Source organism: Melanaphis sacchari, unplaced genomic scaffold (genome assembly GCF_002803265.2).
Source record: "Melanaphis sacchari strain LSU unplaced genomic scaffold, SCAv2.0 Contig75_pilon_pilon, whole genome shotgun sequence".
NCBI classification, from domain to species: domain Eukaryota; kingdom Metazoa; phylum Arthropoda; class Insecta; order Hemiptera; family Aphididae; genus Melanaphis; species Melanaphis sacchari.
In genome coordinates, this window is record NW_020271537.1 from 62799 (window position 1) to 78380 (window position 15582).

The window sequence follows — 15582 nt, forward strand, 5'->3', positions numbered from 1 at the left end:
GTGGCCGCCGCGCCGTTTCCATCCGTTCACCGCGCGCCAGAACAGCAGTGCGCCTCGTCGTGCTATCGCGTACGGTGTCCGGCGTGTGCGTCCGTGTTTTTGCGCGTGTCTGTTTGTTTGTGTGTATCTCTGTGTGTGTGTGTGTGTGTGAGAGAGTTTGTGTATATTATATTATAATATTTGATCGTGTGTGCGCGAGTGCGCGGGCGCGTGTGTGCGTGTCGACTCTTCCGGGTGACGAAAATAAAAATAAAATTTAATATATATTATTTTCCGTCAAATCTACGCACCGGGGTCGTATAATATACATTATTGTCGGGTTTTCCTCAACCGGGGCAGCGTCCGATATCGTAGGTATACACGTTACATAATTATATTTATAATAAATATATAATAATATATAATAACACATAAGCACCTACGCGTTTAATTACTATATTATAATACGATTATAATTTTACGCTTGCATAAGTGACCGCGGGCCGCGTCATACCTCGCGCGCCGCGTCTCTTGATTCTCTTCCGACACGTCGATTTTTTTCGCACCGAGATTTATCTCTATCGATACGTTTACATCAGTACACGACTATGTATGTATTAACAAACCACATATTAACCTATACATATTACATTTATTATACATATAGGTAGGTAATACACGCACGTGAATTGCGTTTACCCGAAAGTGCGCCAACATATTTCATAGGTACCTACATTCCTTTATTGTATACCTACTGTACAAGTACAACGTAATAATATATTGATAAATCTATACGCGATTTAGTATACAATATTATAATACAATATAATATCAAGCGGTACAAGTACCTGCAGAAGTCGTCTATACCGTGTCACTTCGAGAGCTCAAACGTAAGTTTTTGTGTGCGTATATTATAAAAGCGAAAAGTCTACACGGCATTATTTTAGGTCTATTATTAAATTGTGAGCGATAACGATGCAATGGGCAGTGTATAGGTACTATTACAGGATTTTTATTATCATAGACGGATAGATCTGAACACGACTATTTTTGACGTATAGGTATAGCACATAAAATTTTGTGCAGGTGTTGGCGACATCGATGCTAAAAACGTAATTTTTAAACGCGACAATTTGTGCAGAGCATTAATATTACCCTTCAGCCATATATTTATATACCTATATATAATATAAACTACGATGTATATTAATCGAGTCCCAATATCATCTGAACGAGGAAAAAACTATATAATACTATACCTATAATAATATATTTTACTGTATAATTGAGTCCTGGGATTATTTTTTAGTAAATTATAAAATTAATCGTTACAGCTAAATATTAGTCTAACAAACTTTACAAACTATATGGAAACTTAACTGTTTTGAAAATGGTTATTAACTATATATATTGAAATAAATATTATGATATATAAAGCGACTTAAATGAACCTACGGGTAACTCATCTCTTATGTAGTGAAATTACTAAAATTATTAAAATCGATTAATATTTTACCATGGAACCATACAATAAATATACATTTAGGTACTGTAATAAATAATAATAAGTAGAAAAACATTATGTTTACTTTTTTTTTTTTTTGTTAAAGACAAATTCAAAATTTTAAACAGGTTAATAGATAGATACCTACCTCGATATTAGATCGAATAGGTATCAGATTTGTTACGGTAACCACATTAGGTTATGGTCAAAATGAATATAATATTATAATTTAGCTAGATATCGAAAGTTATAATAATACGTATCACTATCATGTCATAATGTGAAAAAAAGCCGTATATTGTTTGTAAGTTATATCATATGTATACAAATATTTATATATAGCAAAATATAAAAGGCAAGTACAGATATGTATAATTATTAGGATATTTTTCAATCACTATTTATAGATACTTACACAATATGATTAATTTAGATTTATAATTTCGTATAATTATTATAATGGGCATTAACTTGATAAGATTATTTGTATACAAATTTTATATAATCGTAGGTAACTATCTATATTTTTATAACAATTATAACAATTAAGATTATGTCTGTTTATTTAGTGTAATTTCCAAATAATTTTTCTCCTTTTACATAGGAACAGGTTGTATTATACTTTTTACCAAACAACTCGAGCGTAAAACATAAAAAATATTTATCAGAATACTTTATCTAAAACTTGGGTTATTTAAATAATCTATACGACTATATCTATCAAGTAATTCGTATGGATTTTAGATATTCGTTTTCATAATAATTGAACCAGCTGGTAACCATAAAAATGGTAAAATATTCAATATTCATATACACATTCATATTATGTAGGTATATATGATAAGTATTAACCGCGTATATATATCTCATATACATAAATTATAATTTATAAATCTACAAGAACTATAATTTATATAATGGTTTATTTTTATTAAAAATAAAATCAAAATTTTACAAACATGTTTGTTGTTCATACAATAATTGTACTTGAAATATTAGTACCAGTTAGATATTATTATAATAACCCTAAATATAAAATCAATTCGAGATTCATTATAATTTAATAATATTATGTTTAAATAAAATAAATTAAACTTATTTTAAATGTTTTACAATTTTTAATAAACATTATTGTATTATAATAAATATATGTATATAATATATTAATGTTCACGGTCGTGGATATTATATTTTACCCATAAAAAATCGAGCGCTGTTAAGATTGTCTGTATTAGATAATATAAAGTGTATGATAGAAGCGTGTAGTTATTTGAAACTAGACCCTAATAATAAACATAGAATAGTAAGTATTATCTGATTCTTAGATTTTAAAATATTTAGGCAGCAAATTATTAAATGTACTAATACACTTAACTACCTACTTATTCAAATTTCAATGCAAAGTAATAAAAAATATAGTTGTATACTATATACCTATTAAAATAAAATGGTTTTAAGTACAGTAAAAATTGCAATGTTTTATTTAATGTGAAAAATATACAGTTATAAAATAACATTTTTATTTTTAATTAATTAACTTACGAGTTTCTATGTGTAACAGAAATTATTTATAAAATTACATATATTATACATCGCGACAAGTGTCTCCTTATAGATTGCCTGGATAACATTTTAACCACGATGCACCTATGCTAGCGCACGCACATAAACAAATGACTTTTGTCTTGAATTCGAATAATTCAATAACGGGTTTGTTGTGCATATAGAGGCTTAAGTCTCAACAATGTAGTTCAGTTAACACAGAAACATAGAGCTAACCTATTAATTTATTATGTTTAACGAATAACAATATAGGCATGTGTAGTAGTAAGGATTTGCTTAAATATTAAAAAAGATAAAATATCAGATTTTACACACAGATAAAAAATATTTATTTTTTTTTATATCATATACTCATACGAGTATTTTAGTGTTTTAAGATATATTATTATTACTATAAAATATGTTTTTAACCTTTACTCATTAATCACAAAATATGTGTAAAAAGTGTATTATATTTGAATGAAAGTACAAGAAATATTATTTTAATTTATAAAAATGTAGCTATTAATATCTATTTATAAAATAAATGCCAATATAATATAAAAATAAACCATTTCCTTTTTATCGTTAAGTCGAATTAATCGAAGGTGTTGTTTATATTGAGTGTAAATAAATCGATGTAAATGCAAGAGCAGTGAATAATGCACTTTAAAAAATATTTATTACGACCAAAGTATTTACCAATACACAGCATGTGAAAATATATCGAATATTGATCATAAATCTATAGAAGCTTATGTTCACGTCCTTCACACGATAGGTGTCTCGTGTCGATATCTAATGCACGCAGACTATATAAATAGATATTAGGTATACGTATATATAATTATACCTTTTCTTGTAAATCGGCATGCAATCTCTTTGGTGCATAAAACTGTTAGTTCTCGTCTATAAAAGATATTGTTTTAACGTGTTTACAAAACGTCAGAATAAAAACGTAGTTAATGAACGTAATCGACGCATTAAATAGGCTTACTGGCTAAACACCAGTATACAGCTGTATCGTATATATACATAATAAATTATGTGTAGTAGCCTAGCTTAGATTTTCTACACTGATAAAATATATTTTACATTTTCAAAACATTATATTTTAATCAGTATAAGATATGTATACATAAAAAAGAAAATTGTAAGCTTAGTTCTTTTTAGGCTCTGAGCGAGAGGTTTTAAGTACGCTGTTGTCTGATTTAATATGATGTACAATTGTGTAAGTTTTAATTCTAGACATATAGTTGTTTATACATCATAAATTACCAAATTATCCAATAAAACTTATTATAGATTAGTTAAATTTCAATGCGTACTTCACATATTTTTTTGGATTAATTACCTAAAATAATATTTTGCAAGTTATATCAGTAGATAATGAGCTGTAAAAATAAAGTGCATACCTGTATTATTCTAATATCCATCTTTTTATGTAATATTTTATTTTTTCATTTTTACCTTTTGAATAATCAATGATGGAAGTCAATCTTGTGAACACCTCAGTGTTTAATCTCATTTAAAAAGCAAAAACAATTTGCATTAGATTTGATATATATTTGTTATGTGTATTTTCCTGTATAAGTAATAAAATGTCATATCGCAACTTAGTTATAACACGGTAGTCTCGAATTTATTTAATGGCCTAAACGTCAGATGACCATAATATTGATTACATAATATATAGAAGTAAATTTTTTGTGTATAAAATATTAATTGAAAAATAATTATATTTCTATTTTTAGAAGTAAAAAAATAAATATATTTTAAATAAATTAGTTCATAAATGCATTTTTTTTTAAAGGGGGGTTTTCAACTTTTACAAGACATTCAAATCTGAGCTTTGTTTAAGAATTAATATAATTAACTTAAATTTTTATCATTCTTAGAATATTTTTTTTACATGTTGATTTTAAAAACAATTTGCTTTGCTAGAACACTAATACAGGAAAAAAAAGGGAGTCATATGAGCTCGGCTTATGTCATCATGTAATTATTAGGAATCAAAATTGTATACAGTGATAGTGTATTTATATAGATTTATTTTTAAAATCCTAAGTCTTTGAGACGATCACAAAAAAGTTGAAAATATGATTGCAAAATTTTGAACATACTTAAGTAAATCAACCTATCTCTACTCAGAACCATTTTTATAACATTCCGATGATTTGTATTTTTTTTTTTCAAACTTAATGATGTATAATTTATTAAAAATTTATAAATTTCAACTATATGAAACAGTACGGCTATACTTCAATAAATATATTTACGTCGTTATAATGACTATAATAAATTAATAAAAATAATATATGATATTATAATATTAAAATTTTATGATTTATTATACTTTATTTAATAATATACCTATGCAATTTTATATGCAAAATTTGTTTAATCATTCAAATTATACATAGATAAATAAATAACTAACAAAAACGTGTAAATAAATTATAAAGCCCATTTGGAAATAGAGGTTCAATAATATTTTAAGTATACTAGTGCAACTTATTGTACTCGTATTACCTACAGAAATATTTTAATATATAAAACATCTTTAGAAATGTTAACTTATAGGTATACCTATCATGTAAACTTTGTTTAGAATAATTTTTTAATTTTCTGTGTACAATGCATTTTAATTTAATTCAAATTGAACACGTTGATTAAGTGACTTATTTAAGGTATACACTAGAGTACTAGATACTTATTGGCTATTAATATATATAGCAGAGCGACTATTTTTGGTTTTTTTTTTAAACTATATTTTAAATATTTACCATAAGAACAATGTGCAATTACATTATAATGTGATGTAAGTATGTCTTGAATAAAACAGTGTAATTATAATATTATAGTATGAACTCATAAAAACTTAAATTTACAATAGATGAAAAAAAAAAAAATCAATAAAATTTAAAAATATACCTATACACAAAATAAATTCTCAAGTTTAATCCATTATTAGGTATTTAGAACATTTAGGTACAACTCTTCTACATTGTTTCATTAAACCGCATAAATCACTAAGTTGAAATGGCAAGAAAAATATTTGTTCTGTCGTAGGTAGGTATATACTCCACAGCATGTTTTGTTACGCGATGCTAAAATCAAATTACATTTTATTGCACGTAATTCCGGAAAAAATATTAAATATTATAATGAAATTAGAATGATATTGTATGCTGAAATCATAGCATTATAATATGTTTATTAAAACTTTTTTAAATATTTTATACTTGTAATAAAATACGAATTACGTTTTATTTTAAATCGCAAAGACAAAAATGTGATTTATTATTTATATTTATACATGTGTTAAATTTCAAAACCTAACATAATATGAAATTTCCTTTTTTTAATATACATTAATTTTATTATCAATACAAATTATATAATTTAATAACAATTTACTATCCTTACAGTGTTTAGTTGTATTATTTTAATATATCCGTGAATGGATGGTCGAAGTTGAAATTTTTTTTGTCACTTTTTGTTCGTTTTCAATTTATTCTAATATGTTATAGAATTCGTGATTTACGAATTATTAAAAAATGCTGCTCTTACACCAACTGGTATTTTTATTCATGCTACTACTAAAGAAAATGTATTTATATTGTTTTAGTCATGGTTAAATCAAGTTTTAAACTGATATTCCTGAAAGTTTTAAAAAGCGACCTGTTAACTTCTGTAACTCCATTATAGTTTAACCATGTACATATTATATATTACACTCATGACGATACTTTTGGTATAAATATAGTAAGTATGTACCAGTACCCTATAGGTATATTCTATAAATTTAATATAATTGTATATATTATGTTTCGGAAAAAATAGAAAACTGAGAATTTTATTTTATTAAATGCTCGGGCTATGTATCGAATTTCCAATGTATGTGAACAATATAAAAATAATCACATATGACAAAGTCATTTTGTACAATATGAGGTTTTATTTATAGATAACTACAGACTAAAATAAAAAACTTATTTTATGAGAGTGTAATTTAGTTAAAAATGTAAAATATCACTATACATAGTTTTATATTTTACTATTATTCATTGCAACACTTCCATACAATTTTGATATATGAAGTCGTCTAGCAGCTTTGGACTTCGTTCATTAATTCATAAAATATTTTTATTAAGTATGATAAATAATTCTTTTTTATGATGCACATAATATTATATTTAATTGTACAGTACATATATTTAAATTCCATGGGTACAAACGTGGGTTCGGTGTAACTGACATATAGTATGCTGTGAACTACTTTGTTAAGTCATAAAAAATCGATACCTTATAACATTATATCTAATGTACTTGTTTATCTAATACTTATTATTGTTATTAACTTATAGGTCAATACTAACTTACCGTAAAACAGTGTACCTATACCCTATACTGTAGTGTAATGTATATAATTAATACAGTTCGTGTCTTTGTGTAATAAATTGGTATCTTTATCTATGACTTAAAATTAGTTAGAATATTTTGAAAATTGAATTGTTTACAGAAGATTGTAACATACATATAATTTCAAGTCTCCCTATAATAAACATTTTTTGTACATAGCAAAGGGAAAATCTTCATTTTTGTTAAAATATCCAATTATAATTTATAATTTGTACTTCAAAGTGTATAAAAAGTAATAATTATTCATGATGTATATTTAAAAAAAAAAATTGTCATTTTTTTTTAAAACAATTTATGAGGAACTATATATTTTACCTTTAAATATAAATGTTAAAAAGTTAATAAACTTTTAAATTCACCATTCGTGCGTGCATTTTTGTACATACATCAAAATTTGAATTCGAGACGTGTATAAAAAATGTTTTCACGATATTATAATACGTCTTCAATAATTTTAAATGTTTACAAAAATAGCTTGCGAGGAAAACAAAATTAGAGATTAAAGTCAAATAGTCAGTCAATCTTGAATTACAACAAAATATAACTTTAGCAGTGTAGTAAAAAACGGCAAGTGTACCTAGCGTAAACATTTTCGTATTTAGTTTTTCGGTAATTTGTTTTTAGTTTTTACCCAAATAGATCGAGAAGTGCTGGGAATCTTTAGCTCCCCTTCCCTCAAACTCTCCCAAAAGTCATAGCCATAGAAACCGGAAACCGATATTATAAAAGTATATGTATGAAGATCGAAACATTTACACAATGCTCCTTAATCTTACGTTAAAGTCAGACACACACTCCGAAAAATTCATATTACTACCTATGTAATGTACGAATACATCAAACATCGATAGACACATATTCATATAGCTCCGTTCATAGTCTAAAAATTAAATTGTATTGAATTTTATAAATTTCGGTTTTAAAACTATTATCATATAATATTATTCATATATTATCCTGTTATCTTTGTTCTGTTTTTAACCAGGATTTTTGTCCACAGACGTAAATATATAACGGACACGCGGATGCGAGATTTGGGTCAGAAGATAACGCATTGGTATTATTAAGGTCGTGCGCGGGGGCCCGACGAGCCGAAGGTCACCATGCCCGTTGTACCGCCGACACACGGATGAGGTGTAATGTGATCGGCGGTCGAGTGACAACGGGCGCGCGGCGCTAACACCGCAGGTTGCTAGAGGCGCCCCCAAAACGGAGTACGTCACGGGGACGGGGCCATGCGGCGCCCCCCCAGCCACATACCATCAGCCACTGATCGAACACCACCAGAACCACGTACAACACCATCAGCTGGTGTCCGCGTCCAACGGACAGTTGCGTGGTCAGGCCGGCGCTGCCGCGATGGCCGTGGCCGCGGTCACGGCGCTGCCGGTGCAGCCCGTCAATCCGCTGAGCACCGTTTACGCGACCAAGCGGCGACGACGAAACGGCAAAAGGTATCCTATACAATATTTTCATTTATTTTCTACAGCTTATTTTTTATATATTATATTATTAGGCTGGTCGATTGGCCTAATAATGAGTATATTCCTATAACATTAACATAAACGTTAAGTTCAATTAAAAATTTCGTCAGACGGCCTAACGAGGTATACGAATAGATGCACATTATTACATATAGGTAATATTATGTTAGTTATGTAAAGGTTAACTTAATAAGTTATAATTTTTCGATGTATCTATATTACGTGTCAATTTCGTATAAAGGTTAGGTTCGTACGTCTTTAATAATTTAATAAAATTAATTAATTCATAAAGATTTAGAGGTTTTTTTTTTGTTTTCTTATTTTGTTTCTTTTACTTTGTTCATATACGTTTGATTTCGTGAAATGGTTTAGACATAATAGGAAGAAGTATCAAATAATATAAATTCAGTAAGTTGTACTTTGTTTAAACCACTCATAATATGTGAGGTACATTTTTTTTTATATCAATAATTAAGTAATAAAAATACATAAAACTCGCATGGACTTTCGTGGACTATTTCACCGGAGTTATGATAAGTTTTCTAGATATTTTTTCCACTACTATGACAAATAGGAAAATTTATAACGATCGATTCATCGAAAGCAACGTTAAAACTTATGTTTAAAAAATAAAATGATTATTAATAACACTGTTGTGTTAATCAAAAACGTAATTTTAGGATAGACATCGAGGATTCCTGTAAAAATGTGTGAAATAATAAACGACCTGCCGAAAATGTCATTTTTATTTTGTCCATAACACATTTTATATAAGTACAGATGAACTATTTAAAATTTTTGAAAATCCTCGATGTGGCAATCGAATCTTTGTTTATTTGTGTGTGCACTCACACATGATCTATAGTATATTATATACACGTGTAGTAGGTATACGATGCGTATGAGAATAGAAAGAAATAGGTACACTACTCCTATACAATGTATATAGACATTAAAATAGTACAACTGTCACAGTTCTAATAGGTTTATATAAAATGCGAACAAAATAATCCCGCAAATGTAACACATACGCCTGTCATCGTGACGTAAACAGTATATTATGATAATGTATACTATTATACATATACGTTTATTACCTATAAACATGTATAATTCGTTTTGACGACCACCGCGCGTGAATGGCTTCCGAAAAAAGTATATCCATTCGCGCGACGTGCGCGCTTATAGGCGTAGTACCATTTAATCTATTCTGCGGTAGTACATAAATTGTTTTATCAGGCGTAGTAATTTCTTTTACAAAAAAACTTTTTCCCGAGTACGTATTAATTGTTTTTTTTTTTCCACTATTCGTGTTGATTGATACAAATCGACTGATGCGCGCGTCTATGTGATAATATTATAATATATATTAATATGTACATATTTACGTATATAGCAGACGCCACGTGTGTTTGTGTAATTGATGCATTTCGTACTCCCGCAGTGTGACGTCACTAGGCTCCATTACCGGAGATTATGTTACACTGGTAACTTCGCGCACATATATACCTATATATAGGTATATAAATGTATATGTATCATATACAACGCAAAAACAACACACAGTGGATCCGGACCGGTAATGTAATGTTTGTCCATCACGCAATCGCGGACACGACCGAGGGGGCCACTGGCCGGCGCGAATATATACACCTATATATACATTTAAGTACGCGCGAGACGACTACTATAGGTTATGTGTATGTTTTCGTGTGTATATATATATATATGTGTCGTATATGCTACCCTTCGCGTTTCCGACCCTCCGTTGCCGCTCCAGAGCCTTGTGGTGCCCGCCCTTTGGAAAAATAATCATCAGTGGTCAATTCCTATCGGTCGCGCGGGGTTCTCCGCGAGTTAAACTCGCGCGCACGTGTGTAGTGTATTTGTATACCTATAGGGAGGTACACGTTACAGGGACGGATTTACGACTTATACCGTATACTATGGGGTCGGAGTGCCCTGCTAGTCGGCTGTCGCCCTTGCTGTAATAACTTGTTTCCTCTTCGTATACCCTCACATCCATCCTTTCATATGTTTATAGAGGTTCTTACATATATAGTGTATACATAAACTTTTCGCTTCGTATTTATATAATATAGCTTAAACTTAAGCACGTGTGTGTGTGTGTGTGTGTGTGTGTCTGTAGAAAATTAGTTTTAGTGCTATTTCAAAAATTGCCACAAGATGAACGGAAATAAATTCGATTTTTCAAATATTCTAAAAGATAAGTTGGTCGATACTGATGCGGTTACCATGGAGTAAATACCATCATGTTTATAACTTTTGAAATATTATTCGTTGTATAATAATAGTGAACGTGAATTTAGTTAAAAAAAAATTAAAAGAAATTCTTATTAAATATTGCTAGGTCTAATTTTATTCCAGGAAAAGTTTCAATATAATTGGTATACTTGATACTATTTTATATTAATTATTAACTGCGATATTATTCTAATGTAACAACTTCAAAGAAATAAATCAGATTAATTATTTAGTATTGAGTCATTGTGTTATAAGCAAGAATTTATTAAATGCAAGTTAAATTTTCAATAATTATTTTTTTTTTTTTTTTGTCTTCACGTCCAAGGATAATACAATTAACTTCAAAACTAACGGATAACTTAAAAATATGTTTCATATAAACAAAAATTTAGAAAATAAATTTAATATATTCGGGATAAAACCTTACAAAATAGTATACTATTGTGATATTAGTGATATTTATAGTGTACCAATTTATTATAGTAATATAATATACATACTGAAACGACTAAACTATACTCATTATTATAAATTGAAGATGCCTAAAAATATTAGTAAGATATTTGTTCATGATAGCATTACTTGAATATTCGAATTGTATCAATATTCTTCTATTATTGGTTATTATAAATGAGACAAATACAGTGCACTCTAAAATTATGTATTTAAATATTAATAATAATATTGAAGTATCTTGGATCTGTTAATTAAAAGTTACGCTCAAAAATGTATCTATATAAAAATACAGCATATGTTACAACCCACAATCTACGCTCGCTGTACTAATATAAAGATTTAACATATTGAATAAGTAACAAATTCTATGATCTTTGACTAACCTATAATTTATCAAAAATGATAGGACTTGTCTAATATAAAAGTATAAACTTAAAATTATCTAAGGAATATTGTATAACTAATTAAATATATTATATATATATTTTAATATTTAATAATACATACTATAACATACCATTAAATTGTCATAGTAATAGAGTGTTAGAACTTATAATGTATACTTAATGTACCTATATATATTTACAATTTACGTTTATTATTAGGTATTATTTTTATATTTTTACACCAACTTGATATCCTTGAACATAATACATCATAATATTCATTGTTAAACATAAATTTAATATTCTTTTATATTTTTTTAAATGTTATACAATAATAATTAGTTTACAAAATGCTAGTTTTAATACTAGATGTTTTGTCGATGCTTTTGAGAATTAAAATTAAATATAAATAGTTACATTTACTAAAATGTATGAAAATAAAAACAAATTGAATCCGCAATAGAAATGTGAATATGTTTCATTAAATTGATAAAAGTCATTTGGTACTTTAATTGAGATTATTTAAAAAAAAAAAAAGTCTCACAACTATAATAATATTATATTATAATGTCAGCTATTCTGAATTTTTGAAATGGGCACCACCGACGTTTTCTAACTATATGACCTCATATATATATATTATATACTGTATACGATTTTTAAGCTTATGTACAATAGACATAGGCCGGTAAAGAAACGTCAAAAGTGATTTTTAATAACAAACTATATACTAGAAAAAAAAATAAAATCGAGAACAAACCCGTTGTAAGTGCGTTGTGTACAACAGGGATAATTTGAGGTAATTGCTGGAGTCAGAAGACGTCTAAAATACATTTAAATTATACGGTTGTCCGGGTTGAACGCGGCCTTTCTCCGATTCGCCGACGTTTTCCACGTTCTGGGTAAAAAAAATAGGTACCTAATAATAATAATAGTGAGAGTATACATGAAATAAAAAAAAAAGAATACATCGAGTAGTGTTCGTTCAATGTACGTGCCAGCGTGTGTATATATTATATTATGTGTATATGTATGTGTAAATTACTTGACAGGTGAAACCGTATTTTTTACACCGGTACATGGAAATTTATTACGCAAATTATCATTTAACACTGATGTACGTCTGTCAGTATTTTTATATTCGCGAATTCTAGTATAATATATTATTCGTTATTTTTATTATTATTTATTCAAAACGAGTAAATTAAAAAATTATTTTTTCTAAACGGCGCATAAACCAGCTGGTTCTAACGCCTATCTAATGATTTAATTCTAAGTTATTCGCGATGAACATATTATTTGCCTATATACCTAAAACAGATACATTATATAAACTGTACTTTTCTATAATTATATCAATAGATTTATTTTTTTTAAATTCGTTTTATACTTTTGTTTTGATAGGAGGACAGCTATAATATATTTCTTTTGTGCGGTAAGAGAGACAGAATTAAAGAGCTCAAGACAAATTATATTTTTGAAAGATTGTGAATTATATATATTTAGACTTTTAGATTCACCGGTTTACTATTATTTCATGACGTAAAAATTGAATATGTACAATATACAAATGCTGCTAGGTTTATTCGATTACCTACGATTCTAAAATATAGTTCAGTTATTGTTCGTAAATCTAGGTCAATAAAATATCTTAGGTATTAATTATGTATAAATAAGTATTTTTTTATTGATAAACTTTGATTTTATAATAATTATTACTTTCATAAATGTTAAAGTTTAACATATTATTTGTTTTAAATATATACAATTTTTTTATACTGTGCCATTCAAATTAGCTTTTGGTATTTAAATTTTGTCAAGTTCTTCTTAAAATAAAAATTTGCGGTGTTTTTTCAGCAAGTGTTGGTTATTAAAAGCACTTACCTATTGAACTTGTACGAAAGTTTCAAAAATTGGTAGCTTATATTATTTTGACGTTAAACCCGTTAATATAATTCTGATGTGTCTAATCCACAGTGTATTTAGTATATTTATCTTTTATCTTATATATTTATCATGTGTTATTAGTTAGTTTTTATTTTGCATTTCTTCACTGTTGAATAATTTTTTATTGAACTATGATTTTATGTACTTTAAAGACTAATATCGATTATTTTATGCGCGCTTTATATACTTTTCTGTATGGATTGTTGGATATATAGTATGGTGATATACTAGGGTATTGGTATGTATTTTAATTTTAGCTTAAATAGATTTTACATTGTGTACAATATTGAATCCAATTGGTTGGTACTTATTGGACTAATTCTAGTATGATGCTTGTATGACATAAACAGTAGAATGGATTATTCAATGGGTTTATATGAGTACTTATACTTATAATAATATATGTATACTTATAGTTAACATATTATTGATGCCTAGAAGTTCACTATAGTATATGTGTTATTAGCATATTAGTTTTTGATTGGCTTCTTCCTTTTAAGCTGTATTTTCAGAGACGAGACAAACAGAGAATCGATGGTGTTATTCTAGTATATATTAGGCCGATACACTGTTGAGTTACAGTATTATGTAAAAACTATAACGATATATTTAAAAAATAAAATCTATAAATTATAAAACCTTTTTTTATTTAGTATTTCAAACTTAAAGTATACGAATGAAAATTCATAGTCATTAAAAAAATTAAATAAAACATGTACATATTTTTATCTACTGATTTGTTTTTTCAAGTCAATATACCTACATCTCACCTTCTAAGTTCATATTGATGATAAAATACTGCATAAAAACTAAAATAATTCATACATTTCAAAAATAAAAATATATTTTTTTATCCTGTAATTAAACTTACATATTTTATAAACTTTACAAACTTTACAAACTTTACAAATACTATATTCTTTAAAATTAATATAATTATTATAAATATTAATGTTATTCCTTTATCACAAAAACTATTTAAAACCAACTAGTAAAGTTATGTGCTGGAGTTTCATTTAAATTATATTAAAAATGATGAATATGATATATATTATATATATACATTGTATATTTTTTATTATTATGTATATTATATTGTTCAAAATTATTAATTTAAAAACGTCTTAATCATGTATAAAACGATAGAATTTAATATTTCAATATTAATTGACAGTAATCGGTTATTTAAACTAACATTTCAATAGTACGTATATATCTTACAATTTTCTCGTTTAATCTTTATACTGAGTCATTGATGATATTATGTCAGTAGGTAAATAATGTTATTTAATTTTGCACTATGATGATTAATGTTTCTAAATTGGTTTAAAACCTATTCCTGTCAGTTTGCTGTCAGTTAGCCCTATTCGATTTAATATGCCAATAAAATGGTAGATACTATGTAAAGGGTTAAGTCGATGACACGTGCCGTATTTTATGGCTATTTGACTGCAGAATAATGGTTAATGGAAGACGTATTTCATTTGTACATAATAGAATAATAAATATGTATAGACATATTATATAAACGTAAAATAGTGTATACATATCACATACTAGTATACTACATATGCTTTTATTCATAACTGTACCT

General features: G+C 27.2%; 1 protein-coding gene across 3 annotated transcripts in view; it reads left to right on the forward strand.

Moving 5' to 3' along the window:
* The window catches only part of LOC112601168 (aryl hydrocarbon receptor protein 1), a 54307-nt gene continuing 38725 nt past the window's right edge, over positions 1-15582 (forward strand). For 2 of the 3 annotated variants that reach the window (XM_025348626.1, XM_025348629.1), the window contains exons 1-2: positions 1-354; positions 8451-8904. In XM_025348626.1, the coding sequence (XP_025204411.1) occupies positions 8810-8904 (95 nt within the window). In that variant the 5' untranslated portion in view covers positions 1-354; positions 8451-8809. The remainder of the gene's footprint in view (positions 355-8450; positions 8905-15582) is intronic. The other variant, XM_025348627.1, reaches the window with a different exon arrangement.